General features: G+C 43.0%; 1 protein-coding gene across 1 annotated transcript; it reads left to right on the plus strand.

Moving 5' to 3' along the window:
- The first annotated feature begins 4,836 nt into the window (after positions 1 to 4,836).
- Positions 4,837 to 21,901, plus strand: LOC126455498 (farnesol dehydrogenase-like). Its single transcript, XM_050091249.1, has 4 exons — positions 4,837 to 5,046; positions 12,914 to 13,076; positions 16,707 to 16,836; positions 21,842 to 21,901. Exons 1-3 carry the CDS (start codon positions 4,861 to 4,863, stop codon positions 16,712 to 16,714), a joined length of 357 nt encoding a protein of 118 aa, XP_049947206.1. The 5' UTR covers positions 4,837 to 4,860; the 3' UTR covers positions 16,715 to 16,836; positions 21,842 to 21,901.
- The last annotated feature ends 280 nt before the right edge of the window (positions 21,902 to 22,181 follow it).

Consider the following 22,181-nt stretch of genomic DNA (forward strand, 5'->3'; position numbering starts at 1 on the left):
GCAGTATTTCTGCAGGGGCCTCCCAGCGACCAGTTGAGTCCATGCTACGACAAGTTTCTGCACTACACCGGGCGGAAGGAGGTCCAACACGATACTAGGAAGTGTCACATGACTTTTGTTACATCAGTATATGAGGTCCGTTTAAACATGTTATGCACCGGCCGGAGTGGCCGTGCGGTTCTAGGCGCTACAGTCTGGAGCCGAGCGACCACTACGGTCGCAGGTTCGAATCCTGCCTCGGGCATGGGTGTGTGTGATGTCCTTAGGTTAGTTAGGTTTAATTAGTTCTAAGTTATAGGCGACTGATGACCTCAGAAGTTAAGTCGCATAGTGCACAGAGCCATTTGAACCATAAACATGTTACGCTCAAAAATTCGAACTGTATCTTCTAAAGCGAACTATAACGTATTCTCAAAAAAAGATTAACTAAGGACTCTTTGTGATATTCACTACAGCGTAACTGAGATTCAAATATGAAAATGCGTTTAGTGAAATAGCATTCTGATTTATCCGCCTCTGTGCAATGAACACTCTCTCACTCGGAATTTGTCAAACGTTCTTTTTCACTTATACACTTCAGTTTATTGCACCACTATTTACTTCGACCAGATCAATGCTTTTTCCTATGTATAACCACCTAAAATAACTTAATAATTAAATAAGTTGAAGGAGATATCAAGCACGGAGATCCAAGTTCCGTGGATACGTGGCAGGTCAGAAAATCCCAAAACTCTCTCCTAATTCGTGTGATCAATATCATCAGTTCTGAAACTTTGAACCACGAATCTTCAAGAACATATGAGTCGATGGATTACTCGATTCTTTCTTCCTTGATTAACTTCTTTTCATAAGGTGGGAGTAACAGCATGTATACAGATTCGTTCGGAGAAAGAATAGTTTCTGCATCAGTACTGCATTTTTACTACGCGACTCTCTCCAGACACGTATTATTTTACATAATCTTCCAGACTGTACTAAGTGTTTGGCGCAGAATCTCCTGAACATCATTAAGACAATAACTGTGCACACGAAAGCCTCGATCAGCTCCACTCGCCCTGTCACAAGCCAACTGTTTGCTATTCATTCTGATGGTGTCGTTCTCCTCCCTATAACCACCACCACAAGAACCTTGACTGTTCCCTAGGTAGGGTTGGCCTGAGTGCATCAGTGACACAGACAGCCAGTCATTCACGTTCCCCCAGTGCATGTAGCTGTACTGTATGGCTTAATGATGATGTCATTCTCCTGGGTACAATACTCCGGAGGTAAAATGGTTCCCCAATTGGATCTCTGGGCGGGGACATATGGAGGATGTCGTCGTCACGTAAAGAAAAAAAAAAAAAAAACAAAAAAAACCAACTAGCATTCTGTGGTTCGGACCGTGAAATGTTAGAGCCCTTAATTCATTAGGTAGTGTACAGAATTTAAAAAACACGGGTAATTTGATATGTAGTGGAAATTAGTAAAACTAGGTGGCAGGGAGAGCAAGACTTATGGTCAGGCGAGTGCAGGATTATAATGAATCAGAAAGTAGGAAAGCGGACAAGTTTTTATGAACAGCATAGAAAGCATAATCATCGCCAAGATAGACTGAAGCCAACAGCCTTCCAGCAGTACGAGCTTATATGCCAACTAGTTTCACATGAGGATGAGAGTGAAAGAATGTATGATAAAGGAGAGAAAATTATTCGGACAGTTAGTGGAGTGAAAAATTTATTTTTGATGCAGAAGCGGAATTCGATAGTAGGAAAAATAGTTGGTGAACGTGGATTGGTGGGAAGGAATGGTAGGGTCAGCCACCTAGTAGAATTCGGCACAGACCACCATTCAGTTGTATCTAACATTTTATGAATGATGAAAGAAGATTGTATATGTGGAAGAGACCTAAAAGAACGAGGTAACACAAAGTATTGTCCCAATGAGTCTGAAATTGGCAGATGTGTTCTGCATGTACAGACAAACAAATTATTACAATTTTAGAAAAATTGGGTGATTTATTCAGAAGAAAAATATTCACGAATCCAACAAGTCAATAACGCGTTGGTACGTCTCGCCCCCTTATGCAAGGAGTTATTCGGCTGAGCATTGATTGATAGATTTGTTGGATGTCTTCCCAAGGTTATTGTGCCGAGTTCTGCGCAATTGATACGTTAGAGCCCCCAATTCACGAGCTGGTTCGAGGGACCTGCCCATAGTGGTTTTCAATGGGAAGAGATTCGGCGACCTTGCTGACTAAGGCAGGGTTTGGCAAGCACAACGACAAACAGTAGAAACTTTCACCTTTGTCTTGGTGAAATGTAGTCCCAGGATGGCTTGCCATGAAGGGTGGAGAATATATTCGATGCACCGCTGCGCTGCAACGGTGCGGAGGATGACAACCACACGGTTCTTGCTGTGAGAATGAACGGCACCCCGGAGTACTACTGGTTGTCAGGCCGTATGGCAGGCGGCTGTCAAATTGGTATCCCAGCGCTGTCCAGGGTGCCTCCAGACATTGAGTCTCAGTTCGAAGCGGACTCATCACTAAAGACAATTCTACTCCAATCAATGGGATTCCAGTCCCCGATGACCAACGAGAACGTGTCCAGAGGCGCACACTGGACTCGCATTTGGGAGGACGACGGTTCAATCCCACGTCTGGCCATCCTGATTTAGGTTTTCCGTGATTTTCCTATATCACTTCAGGCAAATGCCGGGATGGTTCCTTTGAAAGGGCACGGCCGATTTCCTTCCCCATCCTTCCCTAATCCGAACTTGTGCTCCGTCTCTAATGACCTCGTTGTCGACGGGACGTTAAACACTAATTTCCTCCTCCTCCAGAGGCGCCCCAGATCAGGAGAATAATGAGGTGTTGAAGAACAGTCACCTTGCGATGAGCGAGACATCTGAGCGAGCAGACGTTACGGACATCCAACAACGCGTGATTATGGTATCTCGATCGATTCCACAAGAAGCTTTTGTTCACGGTTTCCAAAAGCCTTACAACTGTTGTTAGGAGTGTGCTGCAGTTAATGGTGATCCCTTTGACGAACAGTAAAGGCATTTGAATTGTAACGCTTCCTTCCTTTATTTTCTGAGACCATTCGCCCAACTTTGCAGACCCACCTAGAATATCAGATAGTGGAAAGGTTCCAACGAGTATTTTGATCCGCACTATAGACATGCAAATGGTTCAAATGGCTCTGAGCACTATGGGACTTAACATCTGAGGTCATCAGTCCCATAGAACTTAGAACTACTTAATCCTAACTAACCTAAGGACATCACACACGTCCATGCCCGAGGCAGGATTCGAACCTGCTATCGTAGCGGTCCCGCGGTTCCAGACTGAAGCGCCTAGAACCGCTCGGCCACACTGGCCGGCTATATAGACATGCGTAAACCTACTAAAAATGCAAGAGGAGCTTAACAGTTGAGTATCCTCAGAATGGACCAATTTTCCAACACTGTAATACGCAGGTAAACGTTTGGGTGTATCTTTATCTATTCCAAATTTTATAGTTTAACCGAAAAATACGTACTTCCTGTTCTTATAGACTTGCTTATCCTCAACCATAAAAAGCATAACCACGTCTTATGGATATGGCACTGTTTTAACAAAGGGAGAACTGAATTTTCGTTATTCACTCACAGAACATTTCAAAGCATCCCAATGACATTGCATAATGACTCCCATAACCAGCCGGCCGCTGTGGCCGAAAGGTTCTAGGCGCTTCAGTCCGCTACGGTCGCAGGTTCGAATCCTGCGCGGGGCATGGATGTGTGTGATGTCCTTAGGTTAGATAGGTTTAAGTAGTTCTAAGTTCTAGGGGACTGATGACCTCAGATGTTAAGTCCCTTAGTGCTCAGAGCCATTTGAACCATCTGAACTCCCATGACCACTACCGAAATAGTTTGCACACTCTGCGGGACAGAACATATCTCTCCCGCCACATTGACACAATTCACGTGGTCATATACAACAGACGGTTATGATGAAGTTGCAGCTGCTGACAGGGGTCCAGTGTCGGTTGTTATTATAGTATGGCAGAGAAACGAGGAAGATACTCTAATGCATCATTACGGAACCGATTTACGCTGTAAAAAGGTTAGTTCCAGTTTTCGGCTCTGTGGTTGCCAAGAAGACGTATAGAAATTTTCCATACGTAATGGATTAGGGATGGGTCGTGGGCAGAAAAGGTCAAACAAGTGACAAATGCTTAATGTTGATGTTAGTATTAACCACCACTTACACAGTTTCTTCAGTGTGAGTACCTGAGAAGTCGACGAGATGCTGTACATCGCCAGATGTGCACCAGGAGCCCAAAATTGCAACTAATTGTTAGATTACATAGGTTTCACAATAACGCACAAGAATATTTGCTAAGTTTGGCTGCCATAATTATAGCCCACAATGGACCTCTGTAAGTTGGGACACTTTAAGTATAGCCACACGATACCAGTTCACCACTCTGTATTACTCGCTACATGTGACTAGTCACAGTGTAACACCTACGGTGATAAATCGGAGAGATCAGGTTTTAACGTTGCCGAGGGATGGAAGTTGTGAATTGCGATTTTAAACCGTGACAAATCGCAGTTACCGAAAAGCAGCACTCAAAGAAATCATTTACATCGGAAAATCACAGTTTAGACCATACGCACAATAGACAGAAGATAAAAGTGCGCACGTACCGCAGCCAGGAAAACTGGCGCGGAGGTACGACGCGGGCTGACGTGAGTCACAGTCCCGCGGACCCGCTGGGAGCGGAGATGGCGTGATGAAGCAGAAACTCGAGACCGCGGACGCATAAAGAGGGACGGTACGCGGCTGGTGCCGTCAGTACTGTGGAGTAGAGTGGAGAAGAGCCGAGTACCGCGATGAGACTCTGCCGCCCCAAGAGCAACAGAGGACAACAGAGCGCCGCGATGGGCATCGAGAGGTACGCGGGACGCGTCGCCATGGTGACGGGCGCCAGCTCCGGCATAGGAGCGGCCATCACGCAGGCGCTGCTCAGGAAGGGACTCACCGTCGTAGGGCTAGCCAGGAGGGTCGACAGGGTCAAGGTAGGCATCCAAGCGCATCTCGCGTTCTACAAGTACGCGACGGCGCTGAAATAGATACCGTTTGCGGCTTGTCGTTTGCTCCAATTATTTGGACGTCCAACTAAACGCAGCCGGCCACTGTGGCCGAGTGGTTCTAGGCAGTTCACTCTGGAACCAAGCGACCGCTACGGCCGCAGGTTCGAATCCTGCCTCTGGCGTTCATGTGTGTGATGTCCTTAGGTTAGTTAGGTTCAAGTAGTTCTAAGTTCTAGCGGACTGATGACCTCGATGTTAAGTCTCATAGTACTCAGAGCCATTTGATCCATTTTTTAACTAAATGCAGAGTGTAAAGCAGGGCCAGTCACGGTGTGCCAAACTTCATGCCGTCCGGGTGTGCAGTACGCGTGCAGGCCACGGTCTCGGTTTTGCTCTTTCCTTCCCGGAAGAACTGGGTACACTGCTGACATTTCATTTAGTAACGCGATATTGTACATTTCGTTCGGCACATCTCTCTTCAGCTCGGCAGAATCATCGTGTCAGCGCTGTTTACCTTTCGCTGTTTGTTCATGGTATGAAGCACGTTCACAGGTCCAGTGAATGTCTGCACAAAAAGAGGTAGTCTAGTGATCTACCGTCACAAGCTTTTAAAAATGAATGGGAATGACAGAAGATAGGGATGAGAGATCTCAACATTTATTATGCAGCTGCATTAACGACGGCGACTGCAGATTCACCTGAAATGATATTACAATACCATACTAAACTAAACTCCTTCCGAACAGGCCCTGGAAGGCTCAACGCTACCGACGGGCCGCCGTGTCATCATCCCAAGCCCAATCGATGCGGATAGGGAGGGGCATGCGGTCACCACAACGCTCTCCCGGCCGAATGTCAGTTAACGAGACCGGAGCCTCTACTTCTCAATCAAGTTTGCCTCACAAGGGCTGAGTGCACCCCGCTTGCCTACAGCTCTCGGCAGACCGGATGGTCACTCAAGTGCTAGCCCACCCCGACAGCGCCTAACTTTGGTGATCTGACGGGAACCAGTGTTACCACGGCGGCAAGGTCGTCGGATTATTACAATTTCACGCAAAAAGTATTTAGAGACTTGGTTGACAATAAAGGAGTAAAAAACTAAAATGATCGACATATGGGATTCATTGTTCAGTACATCAAGAAGCACGTGCTGAATTTGCAGACATGCAACACGTGAAGAAATTGGGTGGGACGAGCAGTAAAATTTCTTAAATTTCACACATATTTCCACTGTCAGTTGCAACAGTTTTCGGTAGAACTGAGTGAAGAGTATGGAGACCTCATGCATTACTGCGTGGTACATTGCTTTAGTCAACGGGCATGCCTGGACCCATTTTTGGACTTAAAACTCGCTATTGTCAAACTTACGAAGGAAAAAAGTGCAGGAACGAAAATTAGAACTTTCAGAACGGATTCCAAACTTTGTTTTTAAAGTGAACTTGACTGCACACTGCCCGCTGTAAGAATTTGAAAGGTGAGAAGCATCTCCTTCCTGGTTTGATTAGGATGCATTTAAAAAGTAGATCACGTTGTAGAAGGATCACATTCTAAGAAAAAAGCACCGTCCACATCCCTGAGATCATTGGCATTAAACGAAACGCAATGTTTGAGGAATTCATTGCGGCACGTAAATGATTACAAGGATAGTTTCCTCAAGGTTTCCAGGACAATGCCAGTCTTACATCTGTTTTCGAGTTGTTTTCCAGATCGTTTGCCATTCCAGTTAACAGCACACCTGTAGATGTGCAGATATAACTGATTGGCTTACAAGATAATTTCCATTTTAATGACAATTTCTTTTGCTCTAAGACTGTGCACGACATCCACAGTGCTTTCCTCAAGCACAGTTTCCAAGTCACCATAATGAGAAATTGTTAAGACTTTCGTGGCCACTTGTTGACAGACAGCCTATTGGCTTCTGTCTCGGGTTCTTCGGCCGACATTCGTCCAATGATTTTACTGACGTTTCGCCACAACGAGTGGCTCACATTGTCAGAGCTTCACCCTCCATTGCCGGTGGCGAACAGGTAATGGTGGTGGACTGGCAAGTTCACCACCGGCAATGGAGGGTGAAGCTTTGACAATGTCAGCCACTCGTGCTGGCGAAACGTCAGTAAAATCATTAGATGAACGTCGGCCGAAGAACCCAAGACAGAAGCCAATAGGCAGTTTGTCTCCATAATGCGGTTGCATCAGTGCTACCGTATTTCAGTTGACATATATGTGTGTGAAAGACCTTTAGTCGAATATGAAGCTAAATAAGTCGTGATAGCTCGAATGGGAAAAATCATTGAAACTGTCTGCATCTGTCTGTAACAGATAATTAAAACTGTAAATTTGTTGTGTTTGTGATACATATTATTGAGAAATGTGAAATGTAAAACCAAGTCGTACAGTGTGACTGCACTGCCATTTAAACGCGGCGCGTTCGCAGCTTCCCTCTCCCCCCTCCGGGCGCACAGACAGCGTGCCGTGGTGGTGGGGGAAGTTTTTGGGCAATGCTGAGCGCTACAGTAATCATGTCAGGGCGCAGCCCGTGAGCCGAAGCCTTGGCCGACCCTGGTGTAAATGGTAATTGTTTACGACGTAGCACAGTGGTGTATAGCAACTTTAATAACTTTCTGACGTCTTGACCATACATTTTATTGTTTCCGAAATTGCCTTACGCATTTCGACATCCCGTCATTTTCAAAGACTAGTAAATACAAAGCAAAACTGGTATCAAGAGGTATGAAAACATGTTATATTCATCATGGATTAGAGACATAGTATAATGAGCACATATGGCTTTCTAGCTTATCATTGTTATATAAATCATATGAAACTGTTCATTACATGCATTGTATCTCGTCAACATTCTCAGCCAAAAGACAAGAGCAAACTGCTACGAAGGAATAAATTGGAAACCAAGTGGACCAAACCGATAGGCGGCGGTGGATGGGTGGTACATTCTGCATTTGTTTGTTTACAACTACGTTTTCATCGTCACACCGTATAAAACAATTTCGCCAGTAAACATTTCATGGAAATCACCTTACAATGTTTTACAAAAATGTGTTTCGTTACAAAACAATGTCGAAAATAATACACTGGAAGAGCCCGCTGAGTGGCGCTAGGGTACAGAGGCCAGCTGTCAATTAACAAACACTGCCGGCCGCTGTGGCCGGGCGGTTCTAGGCGCTTCAGTCTGGAACCGGGCGACCGCTACGGTCGCAGGTTCGAATCCTGCCTCGGGTATGGATGTGTGTGACGTCCTTAGGTTAGTTTGGTTTAAGTAGTTCTAAGTTCTAGGGGACTGATGACCTCAGATGTTAAGTCCCAAAGTGCTCATAGCCATTTGAATCAGTTTTTGAACAAACACTTTTTGACTACTCAGAGCGTATAAGTTACAAAGTTTATAAGAATTTACAAAGACTAGAAGTAGCAGCTGAGGCATGTGACGTTCACTTATGAAGAACTGGTGGCGCCCATGTACTGCCATTTCGGCCAATGGAAGCAAATGCATATACATACAGGAATTTCAAACAATTTGAGAAGGTGCAGTGTTGGAACTCTTACATCACTTTCATCAATAGTATATGGTAAGCATCCCAGATTGCCTCACCTAATTGAAACTCGATAACCCCGAAACATCTGTGTAGCTAAAGCATAATTGAAAACACAATCATGTCGAAACCAGTGCAATATTACTGCTAATCGTTCATTGGCAGCTGTGCGACCATACATAACTTGTTCCCCTTTTCTTATGTTACATGTCACAGTTTTTCGGAGAATCAAAGATAACTCCTAGAGAAATATGTATAGCAAACATAAGCTGTAACTGTACGTATAGCAATTCAAAAATTTAAAATTATAGAGATTAGCAGGGTCTGGGAAGGGAATAGGTGTAGAATTGGCACACGTAAAATAACGTACATAAGATCTTCTGTGGTCCTACGACCATAAGAAAGTTTTCTGTGAGTAGCAAGCGTTGTAAAATGCCATGACGCAATTAAAGAAGGGGCGAGGGTTAAAGGGTAAACAAGAATAATCTTGACATGTAGAAAAATCCTTTTGCTGCCGGCTTTGATTTTTATTTTGAAGCTTTTGAAACTGACGGACTGTCGAAGCGCTTAAGGCGATTTCGGAAATGATAAGTGTGTTCAACGGATCAGTCTAATAGCATTTCATGCAGACTGCTGATGTAGAGAAAGCCGAGAAAAATATTTTGATATAGTTCATGTGTAGTCGGAAAAATACGAAAGCTTGCTGGAAAGCAGTGTATCAGAATTTTTTACTCAGTTCCGAATATCGGTTGAGGTCTTACAAGTCTTTCATAATACCCGATCGACATTCCCGCTTCGCTACACAAGTTACAATCCCCTATCATGGAAGGCTCCGAATTGCAGCGTATAACACAGTAAAGGTTTTCAACCTCTTCACATTGTAATGTATAACGTAACTATGTCGGTGCGTGAGAAAAAGTGAGTTGCAATATAGTTTCAGAAAACTGAAATCACGAATTCGAAGAGTTCTCCCACACATGGAGAACCCACTCCTTCAGATCAGACATTGCCAGACCACACAGGAGCGCTGTGACATCTTCCACACCCACGACTTCGCGCCATTCGACTTTGATCTGTTTCAAAAACTGAAAGAATACCTTCGAGCACGCGCTTAGATAATGATGAAGCAGTGTAACCAGAGGTGAAGTAGTGACTCCTTCAAAAAAATCAAACATTCCCCAGTGACGAGCCGGCCGCAGTGGCCGAGCAGTTCTAGGCGCTTCAGTCCGGAACCGCGCGACTGCTACGATCGCAGGTTCGAATCCTGCCTCGGGCATGGATGTGTCTGATGTCCTTAGGTTAGTTAGGTTTAAGTAGTTCTAAGTTCTAGGGGACTGATGCCCTCAGATGTTAAGTCCCATAGTGTTCAGAGCCATTTGAACCATTTGAACCCAGTGACTATTTCATCTAACACGTCTTTCATTGGGAGAAATGCGTTCGTTGTCGGAGTGACTAAGCGGATAAATGAATATGTATACACGACGAATAAGCACGGAGAATATAAATAAAGTTTCTTTATTTCAAAAACTCTAAAAGTTTTCATATAAAAAATTCGGAGGCACTACTTTTCGGCACGCCCTCGTACCTCACGTTGGTCTACAACAGTCAGCTAAGCTACAATACATGTGCGCTGCGCAAGTTTTTCCGTATTCCCTCCCTCTCTCTGAGGAAACTATAGTCCTAGAGAAAAAATGAATAGGACCTGTTTTTTAGGAAATTTATTGTAGTTTAATTTTGTACCGGAATACGTTTCCGCTAGAGGCTACGATTTTCGAGTTATTCTAGATACACGGTTCCAACTATTCAGGACATCAGGATAACGTATATAAGCGACCCCCCGCCCCGCCCACACACACACACTCACCCCGCCCCTTCACGTTTTTACGATTTTTAATATGTTGTTCATGGCACTCCTTCCGACCACTGTAGAAAAACTTGCGACGAGATGAATTATTTCTCATATTCGTTTTTGGTGTTCATTGTCTGAGCCATTATTAAGTCATGGGCTTAATGGCCATTTCGTCAACATTATTGATTTTAAGTTTCCCGTGAGGATTATGGAAGAAAAACTTTTGTGAATGTTATCCAAAGACTACTTACATTTGCAATTTGATCTGAACGTAAGCTTTACAGGAACAGTAGTTCCGTTGTAAAATTCACACAAAGATAAATTTTAGAATTTGTATCTGCACTACTAAGCCGGTGACGTAATAGGCCAGTCAGTGAAAACCAGAAATGGTCGAATATGGGAAATAACTCGTGTGGTCGCAAATTTTTATACCCTAGTAGGATGGAGTGCCATGAGCAACATACTAAACACCCTGACCGGTGGAAGAGATTGTGGCGGTGGGGTTTCGTTTGAAGGACACTTCTATATGTTTATCTTGAATGACTCTAAACGCGTGGCCTTTAGCGAAAACGTGTCCTATTACAAAATTATACTACATTAAATTCCCTACAAAAACGTCCTATTAATTTTTCTCTACAACTAAAATATGCGCGAAAAGACGAGAGAGTGAAAATCCCGCGCGGCGCGCATGCGCTGTAGCTTAGAAGGTTCTTGTAAGCCGCTTTGAGGCAGACGACAAATGTCCTGTATGATATTGTTCGTCTCGGCGACCTGTACACCACAGTGGCACGTTTACAATCTGTGGACACAATTAGGCACAGAACTCGACTAAACAAAATGGGTGTACACCGAATATACGAACAGAGAATTGAGAATTCATTGGGGACTGGCGAGCAAACAGAACTCAGTACGGCGATCTTAATAGCGGGGAACATTCAGAAGTAAGTTTCACATCGTTGATTACTAACCAGTGTACTGTTACATGGAGACTCATCGCACATGTGTGACTACCTCGATGCATATTTGATTAGTAAAGCTCAGAACAGTGGTCTCAACGGCTAATGCTTCACGGAAAGAAGGGTACAACAACGTGTGTGTCTCAGACAAGGATAATACGATCTCAGATCTCAATATTCATGCGAGATATGAGCAACAATATTAATATTCTTCTCTGACGGTGCTACTATCCGCAGGAAAGTATCCTGAATTTTTAATAAGGAAATGTGGTTCATCCATGAGCAACCACAATTTATCTTGTGTTGGTTCCCACAAATGTTTAGAAGAACTTTCTCCATCTTAGTAGCTTTATTTATTCTCTGGTAAATTAAGTGTAAAAAAGTAAAGCCTTGTAATACATAACAGTTTTTGGCTTAAAGTATGTACATTAATGAAAGTACCTATAGAAATATTAACAGTTATAATAAATATATACCTTAGTAATGTGTATTGACGTTCACGTGGCTGTCTGATATTTGCAGCACAGCTATAATTCCTGCCTTCCAGGATGTCATCTGCATTTCAGTAAGAGTTTATTAACGTTTCGTTACGAAATTTGCTTCTCTTACAACGCATCCGGCTGCATTAGTAGCTCTCCATAAAGCTCCGCCCCCTTCAGCTTCGCGACATTTCTCGCCAAGTCAATCAGAATTTCGTTTCATTCTACTTGGTACTTACAAATTTACGATTTCTTACATTACTACCAGTATTCTTAGTTTCTCCCCTTTTTCTGTGCCTCGTTTCTCATTTTGCCCGCCGGCCGGAGTGGCCGTGCGGTTCTAGGCGCTATAGTCTGGAGCCGAGCGACCGCTCCGGTCGCAGGTTCGAATCCTGCCTCGGGCATGAATGTGTGTGATGTCCTTAGGTTAGTTGGGTTTAATTAGTTCTAAGTTCTAGGCGACTGATGACTTCAGAAGTTAAGTCACATAGAGCTCAGAGCCATTTGAGCCATTTCATTTTGGCCAAGGTTCAAAGAGCTACAATTATTTCCCACCGCTGTGAAACATATTTTTTAAATTTTCTTATCACTTCACAGTTGCATATACGGTCACTCAATTTTCAATTAGAGCATCCCAAAAATTTAACATTCGATTCAATATCTGAGTCTATTTCGTCACTAATAAGCTTTCACATTTGTATGACTTTGAATTTTGCAGACTAGTAACTATTTACTTAATAATGTAGATCCATATGGCTTATAGCTTTTTAATAACGTGGTTCATATAACCATCGAACTCCCGTCCTTGTCCCTTTCCTTGTATTCTTCCATAACATTCTTATTCCACTCTACTCTTCCATAACAGCTATGTTTTTCTTCCCTTTCACGTATTTAACTAATTAGATTTCTCACACATTTTCTGATTCCCACATACAAGGGGCTGTGATGTGCAGTGGTGGACTGATTTTGGTTCTGGAATCGTTTTTTTCTTTTTTAAGCGCTTAATTTACGCTTTCATTTCAGGCCCTCGCCTTGAAGGACGCCCCTGGCAAGCTTCACGCTATTCAGTGTGACGTCAGCAATGAGGAAAGCATCCTGGCGGCATTTAAATGGGTTAAAGAGAACGTGAAAGGTGTTGATATTTTGATTAACAACGCTGATGTTGGCAATGACGCTGATCTGATTTGTAAGTATCCAAAATCATTCCTATAATGCATACTCATAAATACGTAGCACTGCTCTAAGTATTTAAGTACCAGTCATCGAGGGCTATTACAATCGTAGATTGCGACCTGTTATCACAGCTGCACCAGAATGTCGCTGTTATATTTGATTTCAAAAGGCACTACCGTTAACTAAGTAAACAGAGTCTATTTATTTATTTATCTAGGGATCATCTCGCAACAATATAAGAGTTAAAAAAACGCAGTTGATATCCTTTGACCTATGGCAGCGCCATCTAGCGGGCCAGCCATAGCGCCATCTGGTTTCCCCATTCAAGCTAGACAAGTTTCGTTATTTGTAGTTTTTTCATTTGAGGCTTATTTCGTGAGATATTTGGCCCGATCACGATCAATGGACCACCCTGTATACTGCCTCATCTGTTGATCACTGTAATTTTCTTTTTATCGTGCACAGTTTGCACTAGATAACTTGCTGGTGACTCTTGGACCACGAACATGCTGCTATGCCTCTTTCAGTCCACACAGCATATTCAGAAAACTGGCAAAAATTCCAGAAAACACGGTATATTTCCCGAACCCATCGCAGAGATCCTAAATCTTTGTTTCAGTTACAAGATAAAAATATACAAGTGCGGATATTCACTGTAAAATATATATTTGAAATACGCGAGAATGTACACAGTTCGTTACGACCGTGATTTCAGTATGTAAATTATGAAAAGTTACATTTATACGTACTGTCCACGTCACCTCGGACAGCTGAATCTCAGTTGTACTACGATGTTTGGGAGAGTCGAATATGTTATTTCAGAAGGAGACAAATGACTTGATGACTCAAGAGCGTTTGGAAAAGCACAAAGAACTTGAATCAGAGTGACTCCCTCTGAAGTTTGACTACCTACCAGGAGATGTCAGCACCAATTCCGATCTCCCGTTTGCCGGCCGGCAGCACACAGCTGTGACATACGCAATGCTGGAACATGAAGACACTCTCATTCGAGGTGACGACGATTAACAAACATATCACTCTTCAGTTGGACGTCTTGTTGGTAGTGCTGACACACTTGTCCACCAGGTGTCCACCAGGTGTCTGCCCGCTGGCTTCCTCATTGGCTAACGGAAGACCCTAAAGAGCAACGAACGACCTTCTATGCGGAATTCCTTGTGCGTTACGAGGTTAATCGTGGCAATTTTTGTCAAACGTCGTCACAGTCGACGACACATTGGTTCATCACTTCGAACCGGAAACAAAACAGCAATCCACGGAGTGGCGCCACGACATCTCTCCCCCGAAGAAAAAGTTCAAAGCCCACCATCAGCCGGTAAAGTCACGGAGAATGCCTTCTGGGAGTCTCAAGGGGTTGTCCTCTTCGGTGTCTTCTCTCACGGTGCAACGTTCAACTGTGCTACCCTCAGGAAATTGAAGAAAAGACTTAGCGTGTTCGTCACCACAAAAATGCAAACTAACTTCTCCTTGTCCATGACAACCCAAGGCCTCACACAAGATTATGCAGCCGAGAGGAGCTGTAAGGAGGCTGTTTATGTTTTTATGTTGGTAGCGCCACGTAGCGCTCTGTATGAAAATCACTGACTGCGCTGTGTGCAGTCTGTGGGTGGTTGGACTCATTGTTGGAATATTCGTTTGTGTAGTGTTGGGGAGTTGGATGTGAACAGCGCGTAGCGTTGCGCAGTTGGAGGTGAGCCGTCAGCAGTGGTGGATATGGCGAGAGAGAGAGATGGCAGAATTTTGAGAGCGGACGATCTAGACGTGTGTCCGTCAGAAAAAGGAAACTTGTAAGACTGGATGTCATGAACTGATATGTATATTATGACTTTTGAACACTGTTAAGGTAAATACATTTTTTGTTCTCCATCAAAATCTTTCATTTGCTAACTATGCCTATCAGTAGTTAGTGACTTCAGTAGTTAGAATCTTTTATTTAGCTGGCAGTATTGGCGCACGCTGTATTGCAGTAGTTTGAGTAACGAAGAATTTTGTGAGGTCAAATGGCTCTGAGCTCTATGGGACTCAACTTCTGAGGTCATCAGTCCCCTAGAACTTAGAACTACTTAAACCTAACCAACCTAAGGACATCACACACATCCATGCCCGTGGCAGGATTCGAACCTGCGATCGTAGCGGTCTCGCGGTTCCAGACTGTAGCGCCTAGAACCACTCGGCCACTCCGGCCGGCTTGTCAGGTCAGTGATTCATGAAAGGTATAGGTTATTGTTAGTCAGGGCCGTTCTTTTGTAGGGATTATTGAAAGTCAGATTGCGTTGCGCTAAAAAAAAATATTGTGTGTCAGTTTAGTGTTGGTCAGAATAAGTAAAGAGAGAAATGTCTGATTACGTTCAGTTTTGCTCAGCTGTTTGGAAATCAAATAACGTAGAAGTTTTCCAGCACTGTCATTTATAAATTTTTCTAAAGGGATGTTTCACAGCTCACGAAACTTTATTGGACTGTTCTTCGTCATCCACCCTACTGCCTGGATCTTGCACCTTCCGACTTCCATCTGTTTGGCACAATCAACGCCTCACTCCGCGGGAAGCATGTGGTGTCACCGCCAGACACCACACTTGCTAGGTGGTAGCCTCTAAATGGGCCGCGGTCCGTTAGTAAACGTCGGACCCGCGTGTCGCCACTATCAGTGATTGCAGACCGAGCGCCGCCACACGGCAGGTCTAGAGAGACTTCCTAGCACTCGCCCCAGTTGTACAGCCGACTTTGCTAGCGATGGTTCACTGACAAAATACACTCTCACTTGCCGAGACGATAGTTAGCATAGCCTTCAGCTACGTCATTTGCTACGACCTAGCAAGACGCCATTACCAGTTACTATTGATGCTGTAAAACATGTACCGTCAAGAGCGATGTTCACCATTTATGGATTAAAGTTAAGTATTCCACAGCTACGTCCTTTTTTGTTAGTCTCATTTCCTTGACCTGTTCCAGACCTCACGCCAGCCTGCGTGAGCTACAACGCGTGCCTTTCGGCTTCCTCCAAACTCCGTGGGTTGGCTCCTGCCAATCCACAACAAAGCAATATGTGGATGATGGCGATTACTGATGCAGTAAGACGCTGGCTCCCACCTCGACTAGTAGAATGGTACCATGCCGGCAAACAGTCCCTTCCAGTTAGGTAGCGTAAGACCGTCTTAGTAAACGGGGATAATGTATAAAAATAGGATTTTGTAGCCAAAAGAGTGGCGAGTAGTATGATGTATTGGAATCCTGAATAAACCCATCCTGCTTTCTGAAGAAAAGTGTTGAACTATTCACTGAACGCCGCTCGGAGAATGAAGAATATCGCATCGTTTGTCTCGTTATGGGCTTTATTACGAAAATAGAGAACAACCTCGAGTTTCCCGAGAAATACGTCTCAGTGACCATCCGCAGAGTGAGCTGGTGACATTGGTGCTCGCGAGCAGACAGTTGTAAACCTGACGAATGGGCATCACTGATCAGTGGCGCTGCGAATGCCAGGAAGATTCTTTATCCTGGTCACAAACTGTGACCTATTCTAAGTCAAAGTAAGTCGCTTCTGAAGTCGATTCTCTAAGACGTTTTAGTGTAAGCTTTGTAGTTGCTTTATAAACACTCAGCAATCACTAACTACATTTTTTAACAGCTGGTTAAACAGAAGACTGGAAGCGCATTCTGGACGTAAATGTGCTTGGCTTGAGCATCTGTACCAGGGAGGCCGTGCAGGACATGATGACCAGGGGCATCGACGACGGCGTCATCACCCACATCAGCAGGTAGGCAGCTACGTCTAACAGTGCAGGATATTTACCTTATTGGTCTCATTGTGGTCTACGTACAGGGTGTCTCGTTCGTCATACACTTACACACAGGAGTTAGACGTCTGATTTGTGCGACATTCTCACATTTATGTCCAATGTTTCCTTGGTCGACCAGTCTCTTTCCTTCCTTACAGATAGTAATTCAGGCTTCGGGTAGTCTGACATTTCTTATTCTGTTTACAAGCTAATTTCAACATATCAACTCTGTATTCAATTATTTCCCCATTAACAGAAATTGCAAACACCTCAATTAGAACATTTTCATTTTCAACCAGATCTCTTTGTGAGCAGGCCTCAACTCTTCTCAAGAATCTCATATCGGCAGCTTGTATTTTGCTGTCGTGTTTCTTTTTATTTAACAGTCACTTCTTTCAACAGTAAAGGTATTGCCACAGTCAAAAAAATAATTTTTTGTGTTTTTCGTTTTTTGTAGTTACGGTTGTTGTTCGACATATTGCTTGAAATTTGTGTTTCATCTACATCATGATCATAAACATAAAGCGAGTCACAGCACGCATGTTTAAAATGTGTCACCGGTATTTAGTTGTTAATTACTACCCTAGACCATACCACTGTGTATTTGTATTTAAAGGCCATAACTTTGACGTTGTTAATGATATTTTAAGACGGTATTGTGCATATATTTGGTGTACTGCTAACTGGAGGTCACCTGCACATTTTGTATTTTTACATCGTCATCAGTAAATACTCATGCACTTACATTAGTGTGTTAACGTAATTTAATTGCTAGACAATTATGTGATTTCCAGCGTTCAAGAACATTGCCAACAGAAATGCTGTAAAAGACTGGCTGAGAGAGAATACCATTGCCTCACACTTTGGTTGATTATTATCTCATCCGTTATGCTATTTTATCACTATAATTGTTTCACGATATAAGCTTTACATTGCCCTTATGAGGTGTGTTGCATAGCCACTGTCACTCATTATTCTTCATAATTTTTTTTTTATGAACTGGTTAGAAATATTTCTCAAAAATCTATAAAAGCATGTAGGTTTCGACGTGACATTATTTTTTTGGTTTTTCTATGATTGCATCATTTTTTAAATATGTTGTTTTATTGACAGCCTTGTGACAAAATTTACTGAATGCATTAGCAGTATCATGTATTTTCCTCTGCAGCACTAAACTACGTAGCATCTAAGATGCTTTGTGATCGTGTTTTAAGCCCTTACCTGCTCCACCCTGTCCCTTCTTCTCATTTACTTACAAATGATGGAATATTTAAGTAGACATTTTACAAGCATTCACCTGTAACAAACAACTAACTAAAACGCACATCTCTGACTAAAAAAGATATATTTGATGAAAAGAAGAGATATCTTTTAACTAGGATTCATCTCGTAACAACTGCAACGGCTGGCATTTAAGAAGTAACCAGAGAGACGTAATGTACAAACGCATCCTAGGTGCACCGTAACGGAAGGGGATCTAGGGAGAAGCCAGACAAACGTGTGCTTCCTGAAGAGGTGCTGCAGTCTTTCCGATAGTTTCAAGGGCAACAGTCTGGATGATTGAGATATCTGCTCTGAAACACTAACAAACATAGTCTCAGTACGTTTCTACTGCGGCACATTTGAAAGCAAAGGGAACTACAGTCGTTACATTTTCCGCGTACGTGGAACTGTACTGTACGGCTCCATGAAGTCTACAGGCTTTAATTAAAATATTCCGGAGGTGAAATAGTCTTCCACTCAGTAGTCGTCGGGGACTACAAGAGGGTGTCGAAAACAGGTGACAAACTAGTGTCTACAGGCGGGGAGTGAAACTTTAGATCCCTTCATCGCCTTTCTTTTCTATTTTTTCTGTCTTGTGACACGTTTGATGCGGCCGCTACAATTCCTCAACCTCACCTACGCCATCTATTCATCTGAAGAGTGGCATTTGCACACTACGTCTTCATTTATTTGTTGGATATATCCCAATCTCTGTCTTCTTCTACTGTTTTTACGTTCTACAGCTCCCTTTAGTACCATGGAAGTTATTCCATGGTCTTAACACATTTCCTATCATCCTGCCGTTCTTCTTGCCAGTTTTTTTTCCATGTGTTCCTTCTCCACCAATTCTGAGGAGAACCAACTCATTCCTTGTCTCCTGAGAGCACCTAATTTTCTACATTCTTGGTACGCGGAGTGTCCGCGCGGTTGAGGCGCCGTGTTACGGATTGCTCGGCCCCTCACGCTGGAGATTCGAGCACTCTCTCTGGCATGGGTGTGCGTGTTGATCTTAGCACAAGTTTTTGTATGTCCATCCTTTTAGCAGGAGGTCTCTGGGACGACGGCTGTTTACTATCGTGACAAATAAATAAAAACACCTACAGCCGTCGTTATGATTTTATTTTATTTTGTCGCTACTGAAGCGTTGAAACTGGTAGCGACAAAATAAAATAAAATCATAAGGATGGCTGTAGGTGTTTTTATTTATTTGTCACGTTAGCTTAAGTTAGTTTAAATAGGGTGTACGTCTAGGGACCGATAATTTCAGCAGTGTGGTCCCTTAGGTATTCACACACACTTGAACCTTCTACATTCTTCTGCAGCATCACATCTCTACCGCATCGATTCTCTTCTGTTCCGGTTTTCCTATAGCCCATGATTCACTACAACACAATGCTGTGCTCAAAACGCATATTGTCAGATACTAATTTCTCAAATTAAGGCCTCTGTTTAAGATTAGTAGATTTCTTTTGGCCACGAAGGCCCTCTTTGCATGTCCTAGTTTTTATGTCCTCCTTGATTCGTCTTTTATGAGTTATTTTGCTTCCAAGGTAGCAAAATTCCATAATTTTGTCTACTTAGTGATCACCGATTTTGATATTAAGTTTCTCACTGTTCTCCTTTCTGCTACTTTTCTTTACTTTTGTCTTTCTTCGGTTTGTTCTCAATCCAAATTCTGTATTCATTAGACTGTTCATTCTATTCAATAGGTCTCGTAATTGTTAACTTGTACTCAAGATAGTAATTATGTCAGCGACTCTTATCACTGATAAGGCACGCCAGAGAATTTAAAGTCAGAAATTTATAGCTTGAGCTTCAGTGAGAAATAGCGAAATGCGGCGGCAGGAAGAATAGGATTTCTATTCGAGTCGGTACGGGTTAAAGATACAAAATTCAGGAGTAGGCATTACAATGAATAAGTAAATAGGAATGTTGTTAAGCTAATATGAACATCTCAGTGAACGCATTAGCGTAACCAAGATTAGACATGACGTCAAAACGCGCTACAGTAACACACATTTGTCTGATAACTCGGCAGATGATGAAACTGAAATGATGTATCGGGAGTAAAATAAATTATTTAGAAAATGAGAGCAATGAAAATTTAATTGCGATGGAGAACTTGAACCCTATAGAACCAAAAGAAAGAGAAGTAGAAGGGACGGTGAACATGAACTCGGAGGGGGAAAGTAACGAAGAGGAAGCCAGTTATTACAATTTTTCACAGAACGTAATTTCATCATTGTTAATATTTAGGTTAACAATTATGAAAAATAGCTGTAGACCCAATAAGGACCGGATGACACCAGAATGTTTCAAATAGATTATATCACGATAATAGACACACTTGAAAACCGAATTTTAAATTGTAAAACATGAATATGCCCTTGAATCAGATCTGAACTCTAACCAGATTTATTGGTGATTAATGGAGATTAAAGCTAAATAAAACTACAGAACGCTAGGAAATTAAGGAGATGGGACTTAGGTAAATTTACAGAACCAGAGACTATTGAGAGTTTCGAACGGATCCTTAGAAACGATTGATTGAAAAGGGAAAAGGAATACGACAGAAGGCGAATGAGTACATATCACAGATAAAATAGTGACGGCTGTGTTGGGTGAGAGAGGCAATAAGACAAGGCCTCGCAGAAATCTTTAGTTAACGCTCGAAATGTTTGAATTAACTGACAAAAGGAGAACATGCAAAAAAATTATCCAGCTAAAAGTGAGTACAGATGGCTAAAAAAGGAGATTAGCAGAAAGTGCAAAATGTCTAGGCAAGAATGGCTAGACTAGAAGAAAGGAAATAAAATTAAACAGATCTTCGGAGAAAAGGGAAGCATCTATATGAATATCAAGACGGCAAGGTAATACTAAACAAATAAGGGAAAGGTGTGTAACTGTTACTACATTTAGCCCATTCTGAGACAACACGGTCAGTGCCTGCATGGAAAAATATTTGCGGTTGCTTCTGGAACCATGATTGTACCCAGGCGTGCACCTCTTCCACCGAAGCAAATCGACGGCTACGAATATCTTTCTTCAGGGCTCGACAAATATGGAACACACATGGGGAGAGATCGAGACATTATGCGGGATGTGTAATTCCTTTGCAGCGAAACTTCTGCAGTGTAGTCGGAACAACAAGCACACCAGCTCCGAGAAAGAGCCACAATCTAAGCACAGCAGTATGTGGACACATTGCAAAAATGGAAGTGCAGCATCAAGTCCAAACGCCCAGGACTGTTGATGGACGGCATCATTTTGTTGCTGTATAATGCCCGTCACCAAGCTGCCAAGCTTGTTTCTACTACGCTGCAGAAGTTTTGCTGGAAAGCCATTAAATATCCTGCATACAGACCCTATTCTCCCCATTCGATTTCCATGATTTTAGAGCCCCGAAGAAAGACATTAGTGGCCGTCGAGTCGCTTCGGAGGAAGGGTAGCACGCTTTGGTACCATCATGGTTCCGTAGGCAACTACAAACATTTTCCATGAAAGGACTGATTGTGTTGTCTCACGGTGGAATAAATGTATTAACAGTTATTCCGATTACTTTCGAAAAATAAGCAGTCTCCTTACTTTTTTTCCATCCGGCACTTAAGACTGCCCTTATATATGAGGGATAAGACATGAAGTTTTTCGGTACCTTGCAGTGGCTGTGTAGTGCTGCCACAGAAAATATTAAGGTTATCTACAACGTTTTGTCTGTCCATAGTGATCTGGGCCACATGTCGCCTCCCGCTGGCAACATCGCAATGCACACTGCCAGCAAGCATCTACATCTACATCTACATCCATACTCCGCAAGCCACCTGACGGTGTGTGGCGGAGGGTACCTTGAGTACCTCTATCGGTTCTCCCTTCTATTCCATTCTCGTATTGTTCGTGGAAAGAAGGATTATCGGTATGCTTCTGCGTGGGCTCTAATCTCTCTGATTTTATCCTCATGGTCTCTTCGCGAGATATACGTAGGAGGGAGCAATATACTGCTTGACTCTTCGGTGAAGGTATGTTCTCGAAACTTTGACAAAAGCCCGTACCGAGCTACTGAGCGT

The sequence above is a fragment of the Schistocerca serialis genome, chromosome 2 (genome assembly GCF_023864345.2).
Source record: "Schistocerca serialis cubense isolate TAMUIC-IGC-003099 chromosome 2, iqSchSeri2.2, whole genome shotgun sequence".
NCBI lineage: Eukaryota > Metazoa > Arthropoda > Insecta > Orthoptera > Acrididae > Schistocerca > Schistocerca serialis.

Bases quoted from the DNA above. Each gene is read 5' to 3' on its own strand.
- LOC126455498 (XM_050091249.1), top strand. From the start codon at position 4,861: ATGAGACTCTGCCGCCCCAAGAGCAACAGAGGACAACAGAGCGCCGCG. The intron at 5,047-12,913 runs GTAGGCATCCAA...CTTTCATTTCAG, and splicing joins GGAGGGTCGACAGGGTCAAG to GCCCTCGCCTTGAAGGACGC.